Source organism: Pelobates fuscus, chromosome 3, assembly GCF_036172605.1.
Source record: "Pelobates fuscus isolate aPelFus1 chromosome 3, aPelFus1.pri, whole genome shotgun sequence".
NCBI lineage: Eukaryota > Metazoa > Chordata > Amphibia > Anura > Pelobatidae > Pelobates > Pelobates fuscus.
This window is the reverse complement of record NC_086319.1, coordinates 251,369,065-251,390,653: the sequence shown is the minus strand read 5'-3', so window position 1 is coordinate 251,390,653 and position 21,589 is coordinate 251,369,065. Positions and strand designations below refer to the sequence as shown.

The 21,589-nt window shown below is 40.5% G+C and overlaps 1 protein-coding gene across 3 annotated transcripts in view; it reads right to left on the bottom strand.

Annotated features, from left to right (window-relative positions):
- Positions 1 to 1,393: 1,393 nt before the first annotated feature.
- The window catches only part of LOC134602882 (uncharacterized), a 79,533-nt gene continuing 59,337 nt past the window's right edge, over positions 1,394 to 21,589 (bottom strand). For all 3 annotated transcript variants that reach the window (XM_063448324.1, XM_063448323.1, XM_063448325.1), the window contains 4 exons: positions 19,570 to 21,115; positions 16,973 to 17,059; positions 10,287 to 10,454; positions 1,394 to 3,120 (listed from right to left, as the gene is read on the bottom strand). In XM_063448324.1, coding sequence (XP_063304394.1) covers positions 2,757 to 3,120; positions 10,287 to 10,454; positions 16,973 to 17,059; positions 19,570 to 21,115 — 2,165 coding nt within the window. In that variant the 3' untranslated portion in view covers positions 1,394 to 2,756. The remainder of the gene's footprint in view (positions 3,121 to 10,286; positions 10,455 to 16,972; positions 17,060 to 19,569; positions 21,116 to 21,589) is intronic.

Here is a 21,589-nt window from a genome sequence, read left to right as displayed (position 1 = left end):
ATGTTAGAATGTCGGTGTGTATGTTAGAATGTCTGTATGTATGTTAGAATGTCTGTGTGTATGTTAGAATGTCTGTATGTATGTTAGAATGTCTGTGTGTATGTTAGAATGTCTGTGTGTATGTTAGAATGTCTGTGTGTATGTCAGTATGTCTGTGTGTATGTTAGAATGTCTGTGTGTATGTTAGAATGTCTGTATGTATGTTAGAATGTCTGTGTGTATGTTAGAATGTCTGTGTGTATGTTAGAATGTCTGTATGTATGTTAGAATGTCTGTATGTATGTTAGAATGTATGTGTGTATGTTAGAATGTCTGTGTGTATGTTAGAATGTCTGTGTGTATGTCAGTATGTCTGTGTGTATGTTAGAATGTCTGTGTGTATGTTAGAATGTCTGTATGTATGTTAGAATGTTTGTATGTATGTTAGAATGTCTGTATGTATGTTAGAATGTATGTGTGTATGTTAGAATGTCTGTGTGTATGTCAGTATGTATGTGTGTATGTTAGAATGTCTGTGTGTATGTCAGTATGTCTGTGTGTATGTCAGTATGTCTGTGTGTATGTCAGAATGTCTGTGTGTATGTTAGAATGTCTGTGTGTATGTTAGAATGTCTGTATGTATGTTAGAATGTCTGTGTGTATGTTAGAATGTCTGTATGTATGTTAGAATGTCTGTGTGTATGTTAGAATGTCTGTGTGTATGTCAGTATGTCTGTGTGTATGTTAGAATGTCTGTATGTATGTTAGAATGTCTGTGTGTATGTCAGTATGTCTGTGTGTATGTTAGAATGTCTGTGTGTATGTTAGAATGTCTGTGTGTATGTTAGAATGTCTGTGTGTATGTCAGAATGTCTGTGTGTATGTCAGTATGTCTGTGTGTATGTCAGTATGTCTGTGTGTATGTCAGAATGTCTGTGTGTATGTCAGAATGTCTGTGACTGTCTGTGTGTGTATGTCAGTATGTCTGTATGTATGTATATATGTATGTATGCCAGTATGAATTAATTTATGTCTGTGTGTATGTATGTAATGTCGGTGTATGTATGTGTAAGTCCTCATGCATGTGTGTCTGTATGTATGTTAGTATGTGTCTATCTGTCACTATGTATGCCTGTGTGTCTGTATATGTGTGTATGTCTCAGTATGTGTGTGTCAGTACGTATGCCTATATGCGTGTATTTCTGTTTCAGTATGTGTGTCTGTTAGTATGTATTTTTGTGTGTGTGTGTGTCTGTGTCCTTTTGTATCAGTGTGTGTTTTTGTGTCTGTGTGTATTCCTGTGGGCGGGAGTTGGAGGCGGACCCTGTGGGCGGGATTGGAGGCGGGCCCCAGGGGGCCCAGACCCTGAGCTGAGTTAGGGGCCCCAAAATTTCTGGTGGCGGCCCTGCATTTTTATAATGAGTAGTCTAATGAGGCTATACGCCGGACAAAACAAACAAGAGTAATTTAAAGTAAGGGTAATTCTGCTGGGTGATAGTGGGTTAATCGGCACAAGTGGTTTTAGTCCTCAAGGTAGACATTTTGTAAGGTATTCTTTGTTCAGCCCACGCCAGTCAGGCAAAGTCCTGATGCCCCTTTAGAGTGTCTCTGGGTCCCCGTTCGGGGTTAGTAGGTGGGTTGATGGGGTTGGTTGGTCGTACCTTGGTGCTGCTGTTGGGTTGCCCCAGATATAATGGGTGTGTGATACGGCCTTACAGTTTCGGAGCCCCTGGACGTGGTGTCTCTATGCCAGGTATCAGCTCCGGTGGTACCTTTGGGGGTGTGCAGCCGCACGTACCCTTGTGTCGTAGTGATGGCGGTCGGGAGCTGGTTCAAGTTGTGCTGACCATTATTAGTCCGGTCTGGTGAGTACCCTATTAGAGTAGCTTGTGTGGTTGTCCCGGATTTGTGTATCAGTAAGTGGGAGCGTGCGTGCGAGAGACCTGGTGCAATGTCCCTCTTTAAGGCTTGCTGGAACCTGTATAGCCAAACAGCCGCTCTGGAGGCTCGAGGTATGCGCCTGTAGTGACTGCGCCGTGCCGCCGGTCGGATCCACAAGGCTACTATTGTTTCTGCCTTGTAGTAGGTTATGCCTCTGCTGTGTAGCATGTCCCAAAGCCTTGTGCAGAGCCAGTCAAGGTTTTCTCGTTGAGGAGTGGATAGCTTGGGTTGGGCGACCTGCTGCTGGGGCCCGTGCTGGGCGGCCATTTTGATAGGGCCTTGGTAGTCTGTTGCCCCTGCGTACCGTGGGGCTCGCTTGTCAGCTTTCCGCTTAGGTAGAGTTTTCCAGCAGAGACCGGGATATCCCCCACCAGTCCATGGGGGGGGGGTAGGTTGCAGTAATGTCGCTTGTGGGCTCCGTCGCCGAGGAGAACGGCCGTCTCCCCCCGGCTCCAGCCCCAGTAGGCCGCGGCTGCATCTCCGTGCGCACGGCCCCGGCAGGCCCCGGGGTAGTGTCTACCGGATCGGCGGTGCACCCCCGGCATGGGTGGTGCACCCTTAAGGGTCGTTGTGCCATATAGCTGCCGCTTTTCCCCGTTTTTATGGCCCGTCCTGCAGGAGCTCGTGGCAGATGCGTCTGCTCGGCTTGGCGTCCAGGCTCCGCCCCCGCACAATATATTTTTTTAAAAAAACATAAGCCATCTAAATTTACAAATAGAAACAATGCAAATATTTGGACACACACACACACCTCCCCCCCCCTTGCAATGTGCCAAATAATCTAAATAGTTAAAATGACTATAACATTATAGTTGAATGCTATTGTAGCAATTAAGCTATGGTTCTGCACATTGCTCTTTTGTTTTCTTAAGGCACATAAAGCGCATGTGATTTGGATGGATCCTAGTCTTCAAACCATCAATTAGTTTACTGAGATTGAGGACCTTTTCTTTTAATACATTAGGATCCCAAGTGTAGTCCTTCTTTGACAGGTCATTCTGTATAGTTTCAAGAATCGTAAATAACCAGTCTTGATCATAGTTTTGCCATGTCTTAGATAAGCTGTTGATCTCCTCCTCCACATAGTTAAATAATTGTACATCTTCAGCAATCCTCAGAACAACCTTCATATTTCTCTTTTGGATTTTCAGCTGTTCAATATTTGTCAATCCCATTTCATCAAATGTATTTCCGCACAAACTTAAAAAAAATTAAAAACAATGTATAAATGATCAAAACATACATTGTTGTTTCTTTTAAGTGTTATGTACAAAGTACTTGCATCTTGATAGTATAATTATTACAAATTCATTTAAAGCACCCTTATATGATAAACTTAAACTAGACTAAGTAAGCTCTGCATGCTGATGAAATAGATGTATTAAGTGCTCACATTGGCTATTGGGATATTGACAAAAACTTTAATGAAGAGGCACATTGAAGGCTAACAATTATCTGGGGTTTCTGTGTGTCTCTTGCAGAGGATTCTTGCAGGCATTTGGAGCTATTTTCCTTGATTTTGGCAAGACCTTTGACACAGTAGACCATGGCATTCTTTTGCAAAACCTTAAAAACTCAGGTATTGTTCCGCTAACCTGGTTTCGATCATATGTATCAGACAAATCGCAATATGTGACCATTTCTGATAGCACCTCCCTCCCTCTCCTGGTCACGTGTGGTGTTTCCCAAGGTTCCATACTTGGCCCCCTACTATTCGCATTATTTATAAATGATCTACCTAACGTCTGCAAAGCCTCAGCTGAACACATGTATGCAGGCAAGAGTAATTTATGCTACTAAACCTGATCTACCGCAGCTCGAGGCGGTACTCGAAGACCAGTTTGCAGAGGTAGAAAAGTGGATTCCTAAACACTGACAAAACTTTCACAATGATCTTTGGAACTGTGCCTAAATTACATAAACTACAAAATCCACAACTATCGTCATTGATTATATTGTGTATGCACCTTCGCCACAAACCCACCTTCATAAACTTAATACATTGTATAATTTGTTCTGCTGCTTTGTACTGGAATGTAACTACTTTACCCACCATTGTGACATGTTAACCCCTTAAGGATGGCGGACTTGCTATGCTGTCCTTGAGGACCGGCTCTAAACGCCAAGGGGCAGCATAGCACATCCCCGCCGTCCTTTCTACTTACCGGGTCGCCGGCGATCCCATGCCGGTGATCGCGTTGTGGGGCTCACCTGGTAGCCCAGGGAGTCCCCCTCTCCGTCCATTCCGGCCACCCTGGGCCATGTGAACGCGAGGTTCTTGTGAGGACCTCGCGATCACATGGACGGCATAGCAGTCCAAAGCAGTGCTAGCAGGGGGAGTGTCTGTAATGATAGGTACTCTCCCTGCTGCCTGGAAAAAAATTTAAAACAGTTTAAAATGAAATTATTTATACACATACACATACACTGTCTAAGTTTATTTTAATATATATTAATATCAAAGTACACGTATAATGATATTGTATAAGTATATATATATAATTATTATATATTTATATATAATATAAAATATATATGTAAATACGTTAAAAAATTACATTAAAAAAAATAATAAAATAAATATATATGTAATTTCGTTCTAACTGTATTTTAAAATAAATATATATTGATATCAAAATACACTAAGAACGAAATAATATATATCAATATACATAAGTATATACGTATATATCACTATAAATATACCTATGCATAAAAATTATTTTAAAAAATTATATACATATATACACATATACATATATACACACGTGTGTATATATATACATATATATATATATAATAATTCTACGTATATATTTATGTAATCATTTTACATAATTAGGTCAATATATTAATTACAATTTGCAGGACCTGCCTGACAACCCAGGCCGAAAGTCCAGGGAATTTTATTTGCTAGCACTATATTTAACCCTGTAACTTTCCAAGACACCATAAAACCTGTACATTGGGGGTACTGTTTTACTCGGAAGCCTTTGCTGAACACAAATATTAGTTTCAAAACAGTAAAATGTATTACAACGATGATATTGTCAGTGAAAGTGACTTTTTTGCATTTTTCACACACAAATGGCACTTACACGGATGATATAATTTTTGTGATACATTTTACTGTTTTGAAACACTAACATTTGTGTTTAGCGAAGTCTCCTGAGTATAACAGTACCCTTCATGTACAGGTTTTATGGATTGGTTAATTTTTCAGTTTTTTTCACATTGAAATTTGCCAGATTGGTTACGTTGCCTTGAGACCCTATGGTAGACCAGGAATGAAAATTACCCCAATGATGGCATACCATTTGCAATAGTAGACAACCCAAGGTGGGGCATGTTCAGTCTTTTTTAGTTGCCACTTAGTCACAAACACTGGCCAAAATTGGCGTTCAAATTAGTTTTTTTTGCATTTTCCAAACACAAATATTAACACTAACTTAGGCCAGTGTTTTTGGTCAAGTGGCTACTAAAAAACACTGGACATACCCCATTTGCAATACCTTGGGTTGTCTACTTTTGCAAATGGTATGCCATCATGGGGGTAATTCTCATTCCTGGGTTACCATACGTTCTCAAAGGCAACGTAACCAATTTGGCAAATTTCAATGTGAAAAAAACTGAAAAATTTAACATTCTATAACTTCCCAAAACACCCTAAAACTTGTACATAGGGGGTACTGTTTTACACGTGCATTTTATTCCAGTAAAAGCAAACAGTATTATGACATTCACAGTTAAAATGTCACGTAGAACTAAATTTTTAAAATTCTTATTTTCTCCCATTTTTTGTAATTATATTCATATTAAATTATGTTTCAGACCTAAATATTTGATGTGAAATGAAAGCCCTGTTTCCCCTGAATAAAATTATATATAATAAGTGTGGGTGCACATAATACGAAAGAGGCGAATTACGCCTGAACAGACATACAGGTGATACTCAAAGAATTAGAATATCGTGCAAAACTTCATTTATTTCAGTAACGTAAAAGGGGAAACTAATATATGAGATAGACGCATTACATGCAAAGCAAGACAGTTCAAGCCGTGATTTGTCATAAGTGTGATGATTATGGCTTACAGCTCATGAAAACCCCAGAACCACAATCTCAGTAAATTAGAATATTGTTAAATGGTGCAATATTCTAGGCTCACAGTGTCCAACTCTAATCAGCTAATTAAGACATAACACCTGCAAAGGGGTTCGGAGACTTTAAATGGTATCTCAGTCTGGTTCAGTAGGAATCACAATCATGGGGAAGACTACTGACCTGACAGTTGTGCAGAAAACCATCATTTACACCCTCCATAAGGAGGGAAAGCCTCGACAGGTAATTGCGAAGGAAGTTGGATGTTCCCAAAGTGCTGTATCAAAGCACATTAATAGAAGGTTATGTGGAAGGGAAAAGTGTGGAAGAAAAAGGTGCAAAAGCAGCAGGATGACCGCAGCCTGGAGAGGATTTTCAGGAAAAGGCCATTCAAGAGTGTTGGGGACTCTTACAAGGCTGGAGTCAGTGCATCAAGAGCCACCACACACAGACTGATCCTGGACATGGGCTTCAGATGTCGTATTCCTCTTGTCAAGCCACTCCTGAACAACAAACAACGTCAGAAGCATCTTACCTGGACTAAAGAAAAACAGACCTGGTCTGTTGCTCAGTGGTCTAAAGTCCTCTTTTCTGATGAGAGCAACTTTTGCATCTCATTTGGAAACCAAGGACCAGGGTCTAGAGGAAGAATGGAGAGGCACACACTGCAAGATGCTTGAAGTCTAGTGTGAAGTTTCCACAATCTGTGTTGATTTGGGGAGCCATGTCATCTGCTGGTGTTGGTCCACTGTGCTTCATTAAGTCCAGGGTCAACGCAGCCATCTACCAGGAGATTTTGGAGCACTTCATGCTTCCTTCCACAGACGAGCTTTATGGGGATGCTGACTTCATTTTCCAGCAGGACTTGGCACCTGCCGACACTGCCAAAAGCACCAAAGCCTGGTTCAATGACCGTGAGATTACTGTGCTTGATTGGCCAGCAAACTCGCCTGACCTGAATCCCATAGATAATCTATGGGGCATTGCCAAGAGAAAGTTGAGAGACATGAGACCGAACAATTCAGAAGAGCTGAAGGCCGCTATTGAAGCATCCTGGTCTTCCATAACACGTCAGCAGTGCCACAGGCATCCTGAGCTTCCATGCCACGCCGCATTGAGGCAGTAATTGCTGCAAAAGGGGCCCAAACCAAGTACTGAGTACATATGCATGCTTATACTTTTCAGAGGTCCGATATTGTTCTACTCCTTGTTTTACTGATTGCATGTAATATTCTAATTTACTGAGATTGTGGATTTGGGGTTTTCATGAGCTATAAGCCATAATCATGGCACTTATGACTAATCACGGCTTGAACTATCTCGCTTTGCATGTAATGCGTCTAGCTCATATATTAGTTTCCCCTTTTACGTTGCAATTTTTACTACATGGCCGCAGCGCTAAACAGGCCTCTGAAGATATAGAGCCATCGGGTGGCCCTAATTGCATGGGCCACCCGATGGGCCCCATCAGTGTGCAGACTCCGGTGCAGCTGCACCAGGGGCAGTTCTGCCGTTACACATGGGGCCTGATCACAGGAGATGGACTGGTCCATAAAAGACATAGGAGGTTGTGTACATTGCAAATAACCTTCAAACTCCAGCATTTAAAAAATAAACATTTTAAATTAATCAGAAGTTTAACTCCACTTAAAATGTAAATGATGGGGGTTAGGACCTGTAGTGGGGGTATAAGAGCAGCAGTGGGGGTTTAGGACGTGTAGTGGGGAATAGGGGCAGTAGTGGGGTTGATAGGGACAGTAGTGGGAGGTTATATGATATGGTTGGGAGTTAGGGACTGTAGTGAGGGAGATAGGGGCAGTAGTGGGGGTTTAAGCGATATGATGAGGAATTAGGGGCAGTAATGGGGGGTTAAGGGCTGTAGTTGGGGGATAAGGGGATATGGTGGGGAGTTAGGGACAGTAGTGGGAGGTTAAGGGATATGGTGGGGATTTAGGGGCTGTAGTGTGGGGTTAAGGGATGTGGTGGGGAGTTAGGGGCAGTAGTGGGGGGTTAAGGGATATGGTGGGGTGTTAGGGGCTGTAGTGGGAGACAAGGGGCAGTAGTGGGGGGATTAAGGAATATGGTGGGGGGTTAGGGGCAGTAGTGATGGAGATATATACAGTATCTCACAAAAGTGAGTACACCCCTCACATTTTTGTAAATATTTTATTATATCTTTTCATGTGACAACACTGAAGAAATTACACTCTGCTACAATGTAAAGTAGTAAGTGTACAGCCTATATAACAGTGTAAGTTTGCTGTCCCCTCAACAATAACGGCCACCATTATTTTCCAGCAGTGCCTTAAAGGGACACTATAGTCACCCAGACCACTTCAGCACAATGAAGTGGTCTGGGTGCAATGTCCCTCAGGTTTTAACCGTTCACATGTAAACATAGCAGTTTCAGAAAAACTGCTATGTTTACATTGGGGGTTAAGCCAACCTCTAGTGGCTGTCTTCCTGACAGCCACTAGAGGCGCATCTGCGATGCTGGATGCAAATTTGGCAAACATCACGCAGAGCGTCCATAGGAAAGCATTAAGAAATGCTTTCCTATGGACTGTTTGAATGCGCTCGCGGCACTTGCCGCGCATGCGCATTCTGCTCCAGTTGGGAGCTGACATCGGCGGGGGAGGAGAGGTCACCAGTACCGAGGGAGCCCGACGCTGGATTAAGGTAAGCTGCCGAAGAGGTTTTAGCGTCACGGGAGGGGGACCCTGAGGGTGGGGGCACCCTCAGGGCACTATAGTGTCAGGAAAACCGCTTTGTTTTTCTGACACTATAGTGATCCTTTAACCCTCATGTGCATGGAGTTCACCAGAGCTTCACAGGTAGCCGCTGGAGTCCTCTTCCACTCCTCCATGACGACATCACGGAGCTGGTGGATGTTAGAGACCTTGCGCTCCCCCACCTTCCGTTTGAGGATGCCTCACAGATGCTCAACAGGGTTTAGATCTGGAGACATACTTGGCAAGTCTATCACCACAGGGGCCCAGTCATGCTGTTGAGCAATAAAGCAGTGATACCCATCGGGTGGCCCTAAGTGAATGCGCCACCTGATGTGCCCACTGATCGTACCGGGGAAACATAGCATAGTACAGGGGAAGCATTGCGCGGCACCCTTGTATGCCGGCACACAGTTTGGGAACCGCTGGCTTAGAGCATTATGGGAGCTGTAGTCCACCTGCAGTGCTGAAGGTGGTCTACCACTACTTTATAGCATACTTATACAGCTACTTGACTTCTTACTCAATTATCTCCTCATTCCCTTCACATATACCACTGCCTGTAAATATCCTTTAATTCTCTCTGTCAATCATCTTCAAATTACCTCTGGTACCTCTTGTCTAAACTCCTCATGTTAAGCTTTAGATTGTAAGCTCATTGTAAGCTATCTAGCTAAGTAATAATAACATGAAAAAAATAGTATGCCTTTTTATTTGTTACCATTTTATTTTTTTTATCTTCTACCTGGCATCCATTTTTACTGTTCCAGTGAGGACTACTCCAAAAAGAATCCAAAGTGGGAATTATACCACTTATGCCTTATACATTGAGCAGTCTGTCTGCTCAATGAAATGTGAGTAACCTATCATTATTTTATACTCCTGGCATCTTTTATACAGTGAGCACAATTGTTGTTTCTTTTAACCTTTTATGGTCTTCATATTGAGGAAACATCTGCCTGTCAACATTTCCTTGCATATCCTCTAAGTGGAGATTATACCACTGTACGCTATTCATACTAGAGCTGGTTTTAAGCTCTATAAAACGTGAGTAAGACTATATAAGACTTATTTTATTGATATTGTCTACTTCTGGAATATATTGCACTGTTAGTCCTTTTTTTTTTTTCTCTGTTTTTATGTACGGCTTTAAAGAATACCTTGATCTGGCACTTTCATAGAATAATTTCCCTGACAGAACAGAGGCTAAATCTTCTGGCAACTTTTTATTGGGACTTTATATTGGACATTTTATTACTACTACGTATTATACCTATTTTGTTTTTAATCCTTTGGTTTTTTTTATCCGTTTGTTGTTCTCTCCACTCATATACTGGTTTTCACTTTTTGGCGCAACCTCCATTACCCCTTTATCTAGCTAAGTGCATTGTATAAACAAACTTAAATTACTAGATCTCTGCAGTGGCAGGGGCCTCTTCAGTTTACTCTGATCTTCAGAATTTGTTGGTTCTTCATAAATATCAATAATAATATTACTAGATGGTTAAGCAGAAAAATAAACAGAAATAATACATACTGTAGTTCCTGCAGCACATTGTTCTCGTTCAAGTTTTTTATCATCCCCTTGGTGCCTTCATCGCCAATGTTGTTGTCATATAGATAAAGTTTCTTTAGTGTCTTGTTTTTTCCCAGAGCTTCCCAAAGGGCTTGAACACCAGAGGCGCCCAAGTCATTGGTTCCCAACCTAAAACAAATCAACCAACAAGAAATATGTAATGTTACAATTATGGATTGTAGTTTCTAAAGATCATTTCTTAACAATCATTTTTTAAAATCATATATTTTTTAATGAACTAATTTGTTTATTAAACCGGTATTCTTAACACAATAACCACTACAGCCTGCATACTACCAGTTTTGAGGCTAAATTGTCCTGTTCCAGGTATTTATTTACATTTCGATACCTTATATATGGTCATGGTACTATTAGGTATAGTGGTAATGGTATATTTTAAGGTACCATGTATATGTCTATTGTTTTCTCTTTTTATTGATGGTTCTGACTATATTGTCCTGTTTCAGGTAGTTCTTTACATTTCTATACCATAAGTGTGGAAACCCTTGGTGTAGGACAGTGTTGCTTAAAGGGACACGATAGGCACCCAGACCACTTCAGCTCATTGAAGTTGTCTGGGTGCAGTCTCCCTTTTGCACTTAGGGTTGCAATGTTAAACATTGCAGTTCCAGAGAAACTTTAGCACTAGCTCTATGAGAAGTACCCCTTTGTGGTATACCTACAATGTTCAGAGAATGGAACGTACCATTGCAACCATCTAGTAACAGCTTAGGTTGGGTAGTTTATTAGAGCTATCAATAGTCTCCTGAGATTCATTGGAGGTTTTCTAGCGATTAGAATATAACAGAAAAAGAAAAAGTACGGGTGGAAGAAAACTCAATCCTCAAAACATAATCCATAGGATTCAGATCCCTCCATACATAAAATCATTCACGGGAGATTTTAGTAATATCTGTTTTCCCAGATGCATTGGCATTTCTGGTTGCTCTACTGATTTGTCCACTAGGTGGAGATCACAGAAAATAGTTAACCATACTAGGACTTTAAAATCTTCTAAAGTTTAAAGGATCACTGCACAGGCAATATTATGAAAACATTTATAAATAACTCACTATTTGGGCGATATGAGCCAAATGAATATACGCATGCATTTCCTCATGAACTTGCAATCCCCTCCCTTTTGTCCCTGTGACAGAGTAACAGAGTAACAGTAACATAGTAAATAGCCTATTAGAGGCTTTTCATTGAGAAGACTCTGAAACTACCCCACCATTCACGCAATTGGTCTGGTCTGATCTAAGGTATGTGGTAGGAAGCAGGAATGCTCAAGTATAGTGTTCCTGCCACTTCCATTAGCTCAGGGGGGCTATCTGAAGCAGAAAGAAATCTCCCTGGTTGTTTGCATGTAAGTATGCACTGATAGTTGTCACGGTTACATAAATCCCCTCTTTTATACTGTCATGGTACCTGCTACTCAGACCTCATTCTCCTCCAGCAATTTCGGCACTTTGGACGCCGGCCGCGATAGCCCCGCCCCCTTTTATGATGCAGCGCTATGCCGCCGACGTCATGACGTCAATTACGTCACGACCCGCCGAAAATCTCAAACTAGGACGTTTTGGGGGTGTGGTCATCAATTTAAGAAGCAGGGTATAAAAGGTACTCACTTACAGTGAGTCATTGCTCTGTCGTGGTTAAGCTTGTCTGTTCCCTCAGTGCGTTTATATTGATTGTTTCTTCGGTTATTGACTTGGCTTGTATCCTGACTTTGCTTACCTCTCCTATCCTTGAACTCGGCTTGGCTTTCGCTTACCCGTCTTCTCGTTCCCTCGACCTCGGCTCGCCCCTGACCATTATCTATTTGCTTGACGTTAGTCCGGCCACTCTAAGGTCCGGTACATGTCTTTATAGTTTTTAAGTACTCTGCGTGTTGGATCCCTGTCTTGATCCTGACATATACTTTGCACATAAGTACTTGCATCCTTTGAAACTGCTTTGCCTTTTGGGGGGGTCACTTTTGTAGCCCTAAGATACATTGTTCTTGTTTAAAATTACATTTTAATTGCATACATTTTTATTAGTAAGTCAGTAATTTTTTTTCAGAACAGCCCCACCCCTGACCACACCCCCACTCACACATTTAAAAGTAAATCATCCTTCTTTGTCCATTTAAAATCTTGGAATGTATGAAATACATTTAATCATAGTGCCTACTAGAGCCCATCCCTAGGCCAAACTTGTCAGTAATGGGTGGAGCTCACCTCTGAGTCCTGCGTGCCAGGATTATTTACTAAACACTGGATTTTGGACAAAATCCAGAGAAAATGTACCCAATTCTGACTGCAATAGCAAAACCCATATTCACTAAAGCCAAACGGTCAGAATTCAGTCAAATGTCCGGATTAAAATCAGTTCTTTTGCATCTGAACCCTATACAAAGTAAAGGTATACTGTCCCCACCACTGCCCAGGGCTGGATTTTCCATTAGGCAGAGTAGACAGGCACCTATCCTGTAGGGGACAGGGCCGGCCTTAGGCCTTTAGGCGCCCAATACGAAAAATCATCACAGTGCCCCTACCTGGCCACACCACATGCAATAATTTCCACCATGTAAAAAGTGCCAAGTCTGCATTACATAGATGTTATGTATTAATGTAATATAGGGTCATATTATGCATATTCACATGTACATTAATACACACATATTATAATACATTAATATATACACATTACTCTCAGAAATCACATTAACCTGTACTATACACATATATTTAGGTTATCAGGCCCCCTTAATTAGGTTGAAAAAAACTCCTGACTCCTTGCAACTGCCCTGCCTCCACTGGCTGAGATCATTAGTACTGATGTTCTCAGATAAGCCAATTCTTTCCCAGAGGGAACCACTACATTAAACTGTAGCTCTAGTGCCTAGAGTGCTTGTAGAACCATTTTGCTTTAAACTACATTAAACTGTAGCTCTGTTGCATAGAGAGCTTCTTAAATATTGGTCTTAAAGGAGGGAGTGGGAAAGCAATGTCATGTTATTATTTTTTATTAATAATTATAATTATTATTAAAATAAATTAAAGTTGATTTCCCCTCCCTCTTGCATACCTTTGGGAAGGGAGGGTGAAAGCCTGATCCCTGATGGTCCAGCGGACTCTGCCAGAGCTTTAGATTTCCACCTCTACCAGATGCAAAGCAGAAGCTTTCCTCTTATGAGCTCTGGCACTAATGGTATCAAAACATTGCCATGGTAATGCACGGCAAAGCTCTGAATGCGGAGCGAGAGAGAGAACTGCTCGATATCTGCATCCAACGAAGCTTGACATTGGGCCAGTGAGAGACATCCTCAATCTTCTCACCTGCCTGTTAAGAGATAAGGCTCATTATCTAAGGGAGGGGCAGCCCGGGACTCAATATCTCCCCTACTAGGGCGCTATAAGGTAGCGCAAGCCCTGGTAGTTGCGAGCTGTGTCCACCACCTGTTGCACCTATCACCATGGCACCATGTTTGGCAGAATAGCTTGCACACCCATAAAGTCGGCACTGGTAGGGAACATCTTGCCTGTTAGAATCCCCATCCCAACCTTCAGCCTGGTGTTTGCTAGCTCCAGCACTCTGGGATCACTACGACACAGCTACACAAACTTTGGCACATGCTGCCACACACTGTTAAAACACACACAGACACACACATACTAGTACTCACACTGTTAAAACACACTATTGCACACATTCTACACACACAAGAATATATGCCATCATCCACCCCCCAAATTAGTGGCATGGCCACACCCCCTCTCTCTTCTGCTGTGTGGCTAGGGTTCCCCAATCCTCTAGCCACCCCCCTTAAAATGAGTTCAGAGTGCTCTGACTAAGTTTTTATAGTGTTTGGAAGGGCTTTCTCCATTATGCAAGCTGAGTCTGTGCTGAGTCCTAGACGTGCAAAGGTGGATTATTTTTATTGTCACTTTTTAAAAAAAATTCATGATTCTTTTATTAATTTTCATTAGTTGCATCGGGAATTATGTAATTTTAATTTGGCCTTTTTGGGGGCTGAAGAAAAGAAGAGCTAAAAGACTATTACTAGATTGAGGGGGGTTAGGTAGGGCTACATAATTTTAATAAGGGATGCTAGGGGATTGGAGACACATAGCACCCTGCGGAAGGGTCGGGGGAGGGGGGGGTGGTTGAAAATGGAATGCCAACCCCATTATATAATTATCTGGTATCGGGCCTTTCTAGCGACTGGGGAGTAATGGTGGCAGAGTGAGGTTTTAAAGTTATATGGTGGTTTTATTGACCTTCCCATAAGCTTTTTATTTTTTTTATGGGATTTTTAATTACGGTATCTACCTGCTGACTGCTGGTACTGCAAGTGGGCAAATAGTTCAGAATGTTTAAAATGTATTTAAAGCTTTCCGATTTGGATTTAAGCTGTGCAGCGGCGTTTGGTCCGGCTGAAATCCAGACCAAATTCATGCCCACGCGGACATTGTTAACATTCTGACCTTAGTGAATAACAACACTACAAATCAAAGTTCTCGAGTTACTATCCTGTTTTATAACAAACCATGGTGGGGAGGTGTAAACCTACAGCTCCTCCTTAAGAACCCCAAATCAGCATAGTAAGCCCAAATATTCAAATGCACCTGGAAAAACATATATCCCTTAGATTTCAATTGAATGAATTTTGTGCGTAGGCATCTGAATCTCATGGGTTATGTTTAGAGCTTATTCATAGTTTTTTTCCACTTGCCTTTCTTCTTTTTTGTTGTGTTCTAATCTTTTTGTGTAACATTGGTTATACCCACCTGCTGCTTGAATGTAGTGATCTCTTTTTCTGTTTTTAAGTTTTACAACCTTATACAACCAATATTTTTTTGGTTGTGCTAAGTCATGGAACGGTGGTCATCCTGGTTTTCTGTATTATGGTTGCATGCCGAGATGCTATCGAGAGGGTATAACTGTAAGGTACGGTATCTAACCATTCAGGTTGTCCTAGATGGACTTTCAATATCAGCGTTTTATCAAATGTATTTGTCAATCAATGATGCTGGAGTTTTCCCAGAAGGGGTTGTTTTCCCAGAAGGGCGTTGTGCCATAAATCCAGAGACCCCATTTGTCTGCTGGACTAAGTTTTTACTGTGCCATTGTTGACTTGTTGTACAAAGGTAAAACAGAAGGGAAGGTAATTAGTTTATGTTTTTATATAATAGGTATTGTGCAGTGTGTCTTGGTGTCAGGCAGGTTATTTAATTACGGTGTCAACCGAATTCTGTCCTAGACACCAAGATGCCAGGGAGTGACTTGTGTCTGTGACTGTGAGTGGAATTCGATATAGGCCGGTTGTGATAATGTCTTGTATTAGGCCTCATCACTAATCACATTGTATCTTTTTTTTGTGGTGCATACATATGTGGAGGCATTGTCTCCCATGTTAAACTTTGATAGCATTTCCTGTCCACCAAAATTAGCAAAGCCTTTGCAGTATAGATATATCCTAATCCCTGGACTGCACTTCTGAATAGATCAGTACAATAACAGTGGCCAATAAATTGGTTAATTCTATCTATATAGTGTCTAGTTTAGCTATAGCCAATCTCTAGAAAACATAGATTCTGACTTTTTCTTTCTATGAAAATAATCTGATGTATTATCTCTCTGGAATAAATTACAGCAACTCTATGTTATACCATTGACTTTAATGAATGTCTGAACATCACAGATGCCCTCCACCTCCTTACTAAAGCACCTATCCTGGGCAATTCCCACTTCCTTAGTCCACATGATGGTTTTCCCTTTCTCTTTGTCTCTACCCTGACCATCTTTTTTTCTCTGTATTTCCTTTTTTATCGTATCTGGGGTTTTTTCTTGGCTTCTCTTGCTTTTCTACTGTGTAATTCACATCTATTATTTACTTGTCCAATTCTGCAAAAAAAAAATGTTTTTATATTGTTATTGGGCAGATTTCAGCGCGCATTTTATATTTTATAGTTTGCCTATACACCCTAAACATTTCATTTTTTGCCTATCTATTTGGTGTACGTTAAAATCTTAAATAAATGGATTTGCAAAAAAACACAAATACTTAAATGTGTAAGATTTTGGTGCTCTGGAAGTTATCTAGCTGCAGGACTTATATTAGATAGAGAGCTTTTTCTCTGAAGGTAGGAGTGGAGGTGTTGAGCGGTGTCCAGGACATCCTAGGTAAGAAGTCACACAATTCTTAAACGGTTTGAGTACTTACACTGGGGTGGCACTAGGGCACTACTGGTTTCATTTGCACAGTGCAATATTACCCTATCTATTGACGCCAGCGTAACTCTGCTTGACATATACCCCTCCACAGTGCACACAAACGTTTAGCGCTACTTTAGTTATTAGTGCATAGCTGGTGTAAACCCACTCCACCCAATGTAAACAAATTGATACCTTCATTATTATTATTATTATTATCATTATTATGATATTTATATAGCGCCATCAAATTCCGCAGTGCTTTACAATGGGTGGACGAACAGACATGTAGTTGTAACCAGACAAGTTGGACACACAGGGACAGAGGGGTTGAGGGCCCTGCTCAATGATCTTACATGCTAGAGGGAGTGGGGTAAAATTACACAAAAAGGTAAGGATTCATAGCCCAATGACACCCAAAGGATTAAGTGAACAGCGCTACTTACGACATTTCTTCAGTTATACATTCTGGATCTCTTAGCACTTCACTCAAAACATATCCAGATTCTTGGGTTAGCTTATTAGAGCTCAACCTAAAAAATGAAAAAAAAATTTACATTTCTGATCTGATATGTAGGAGCTGTCTGAGTCAAAGTGAGATGAATCTGTGATACTCTTAATGAAGAGAAAATAAAAGCACATTGCTTGTCTTGGACAAAAAATAAACCTGTGTAGGCAAAACATTAAAATAAAAAGTGAAAATAAAACTTGTTTTATACAGTTAGATTGTTGAAACAAAGGAAACTCCATTGAAACCCTTTAACCATCCAAACCTCCAAATTTTAAAGGGATCATGCAGTACGCTTAGGGCAGGTTTTTTAAAAATATGTTTTGCCAATAAATAATTAATTTCTTATAGCAAGACAAACTATGAGCTTTCATATACAATAAATGTGTGTCTTCCATCGGGTGAGCAATGAACTAAGTGTAAAAGATATTGACTACTACAATATGCAGATTGAAATATAATCTCTATATAGTGCAAGCAATGGTCAAATCCTGAATACATGGTATGGAAACACCCTAAGGTTTGCTACCCATTCCTATCTATTCAGTTCTTAACCATTCACCATCACAGTTAAATTGCATATGTGTTTCCTAAGTATTCTATCAACATATAATACCCCAATAACCCCCCTCTCTCCCTCTGTGTATGTGTGTGTGTGTGTGTGTGTATATTGTGCCTGAATGAAGTGTGTCTGTCTGTATATATTGCTTATGCAATGTATGATCATATACTGTAACTAAAGCCCATTATTGTTGACTAGGTGTGGTGTTTTTAAATAAAACTTTTACATTCTATGAGACTTGAAATTGCTGTTTAGTGAATTAGTGAGTACACTGGATGTTGCATGTTGTATGAATTGTCCCAACATGTCGTGATGGATTTAAAAATTGTCAAAGATACAAACTATTAATATCTAATTATAAAACGTTCTACCTATTCAGCATGTAAAAAATAAATAAAAATAATTTTATCTCAGCTCTGTCTGCTCGTTAATGTTCCAGCCCAAGCCTTGCAGCGTGTCAATCTGTCAAAATAATGTTATAATATGGGAAACAAGTTGCTATAGTTTTACACTGCGTCTGATCAATATATGTTACTGTTTTATGACTGGTTCAGCACTTTAAAATGTGTTTGTACAGGGGCATGGTTTGGACTCATTGCCGCAACATCGTTGCATTTCTTTGAGATCTGTCAGACGTAAGCCCAAAGCAACACACAGACACTCTCCCAAAAAACAATCATCACCCCAGCCCAGTCATGTTACCCCTTTCTTAAAATCAAATCACCTCAGACCAAATCACGTTATTCGATCTCCATAATCTTCATCTTCCCCATTACCAACAATTATCTCATCACCTCAACCACACAATCCACTAATCCCCACAATCATATCCCCCTAACCCTCCTCCTCATACCCTCATGCCTCTAGCCCCAATCACATCAACCCCAGACAGATCTCTTAACACTGACTCCAATCATATCTATCTCATCTCCTTATTTTATGTTCTAGTGGTGCATCTTTGGCTCCTCAGGTCCTCCCTGTCCCATTTGTCAGACAGATCCAGAAAGGGGCAAGATGAAACTATTAAATTATGCCTCCATTTTCTTCCTCACTAATTCCTTATCACACACATTACCACAGGCTTCCCCAAACTCTAGCCCTCCAGATGTTGCTGAACTACAACTCCCATGATTATCAGCCTATCTATTTCATTCATAGAATCATGGGAGTTGTAGTTCAGCAACTTCTAGAGGGCCAGAGTTTGGGAAAGCCTGCTTACCAAGAAGGACCCCCGATTGGATGTCTTACTGGCAATACTACAACCAGGGGATGGTATCACTAGTTACAATTCAAAGAGCAGCACATTAATGGGCAGTTGACTTGGGCCTTCCATCAGTACCTGATTTTTTTAATCAGCAAAAGTACCATATTAGTAGTTATGAGTGGAAAAGGCCCCACCACAAGGGTGTGTATGAGCTATGGATGACTTCTGTAAAGCTGATTCAAATGAGTGTAGTAAGGGGAGGGGGTGGAATGGTGGATGAGAATGATAAGATCTCTGACAGCCCTGATTACATGTTTTAGTGATTAAGAAAAATGAAAAAAAAAAAACAGACAAAAAAAAAAACATTTTAAAGCGGCACTGTCATGCCGAATCCCGTTTTTTTTTTAACCCCCTCCCGCCTCCACTACATCCAATTGACCCCCTAGTCACCCCCAAATGCCCCTAAGCCCCCCACATTACCTATTTTTTATTCTTTATCTTCTGCCCCGATCTTTATTCAGGGCGCCGCCATCTTTGTGTGGGTAGGTGAAGTCCCTGTGGGACACATCCTATAGGCCTACATCCTATTCCACTAAAAGCCTCCCCAATTACATTATCATTTTGACTATAGACAACTGCATGGTTTAACATATGAAAGGCTGTCCACCTATATTTATGAAAGGCTGTCCACCTATATTTGCTTTGGTTGCTAATCTAAAGCTTGCTCTTTTCACTCAATACGTTATAGTGACAAAGCAAAGTAACTTACAAGACATTTTTTGTGTTCTTAATTATTCCTTTCAGTTGTGTGACACCTGTGTCTTTGAGTGTGCACAAACGAAGATCTAACTCATCCAACTTTGAGTCTTTTAAACTGTATGCCAATGCCTGTATATCCATGTAGGTTAGCGGGGTATTGCAAAAGTTGAGTTTCTTGAAGAAAGGTGACACTCTTTTCCTAATCTGCTCATCCTCAAGGTCATATAGGCAATTGATCAGTTTAAGATGGTCGTGAGTTGTATTGTACTTCTCCAGAGAAGCACTGAACCAATCCATCAGGGCATCTCTAACACTGCTTTCCATTACAGGTTTGTCACATGATTTCAGGCTTTCATAATCAGGATAAACCAAAAGTCTCAAGAAGAATTTGATAAAGTGAAAGAATTTGTGCACATGGCTATGAGCCGGTATAAGCACAATTTTATTCTGACTGTTTTTGGCAAAAACCCAGAAATTCAGGCATTCTTTTAATTCTTCATCTGTCTGAATTGTCCATACACAGTGTATGGCTGCTAATATGTCCCGCAGTACATTATGTTGATAAACAGTACATGTATTCAGGACTTCATTCCAATTCTTCATCAGAATATCATCGTGATCTACCTTCTCGAGTGTCTGTTTCTCATTGAGGCTTTTATAGGCCATATTTGCCTTCTGTTTGAATACAGTTACTTCCAGTTCCTTATCATTTATTTCCTGCAAACAGCACAGGAACATACGGATAAACATCTTACTTGGGTTTTTTAAATACTTACACCTAATAATTTTGACTGTATTGATAAAATATGGCATACTAGCAAAATTCAGCAATTCCGTTTCTTTCCTTGGATCTTTTTTGATATCACTTGTCTTGCCAATATCAGTAAATAGCTCCTCTGTCTCTACACCAGAATTACCTGAGAAGACAAACGCACGCTTAAAATGCATCTTTAGCTCGCTGAATGTATCGAAATTGGAGACACATAGGACATCTATTTTTGCAACAAGTTCTCTTTTAAAGATTTTCAACAATAAGTCTTTTACTTTGTAGACAGTATCAATGCTGCAACGTGACATCAAGCTGTCATCCTCATTATGGTATACATCATCAACATTGTCAATGATGAGGAGCAAATCATGAGAGTTGGAAGTGAATGGTGATGATGCTTTACATTTATTAACTACACCTAAAGGTGCTTTGCATTTTTCTTTTAAAAGCTGGTTTAGACTGAACTCTTGGTTACATGTCATTTTCTTACAGGATAAATAAAGAATGCATTTATATGCCAGTTTTTTTCCATTTGCCCATTTCTTTTGAAGCAGCTTGCAGAGGAAACTTTTTCCTGTTCCAGAATTTCCTACCAGAAGCATCCTCTCTGACACCAAGTTTTTGTTTTTCAGTAAGTCAATTGCGTTTATTTTTGGTGTAAGGTCAAAATATCCCTTGTCATTTGTGGCAGAATTTTTATTGATATCCACAATGTGCAAATCTCTTTGAAACGCAAAGTCTTTAAATGGTAATATTGCGCAGATATTATTCCTGTAGTTTTGGATCTCTGTGAAATTAAAAACACAAAAAAAGTTAAAATCATTATAATTTTTGACCTATTCTCCAATTCCCCAACTATGCTTGGACAGCAGGTCGGAGGGTGCAGCAGGTTCTGTTGAAATGTTTTATTAAAAATTAAAGGGACACTATAGTCAGCAGAACAACTGCAGCTTAATGTAGTTGTTCTGGTGTCTATAGCATGCCCCTGCAGGCTTTTTAATGTAAAAACTGCCTTTTCAGAAAAAAGACAGTGTTTACATTGCTGCCTAGTTACACCTCTAGTGGCAGTCACTCAGACAGCCACTAGAGGTGCTTCCTGTCTCAATTCTGCACAGTATGCAGCACTGACATTAAGCGTCTCCACGCTCTGACCTGAACACTGAACGTTCCCCATAGAGATGCATTGATTAATGCATTTCTATGAGCAGATGCTAATTAGCGCAATGCAAGACTGGTGCAGTGTGAAAGGTTAGTATATTCA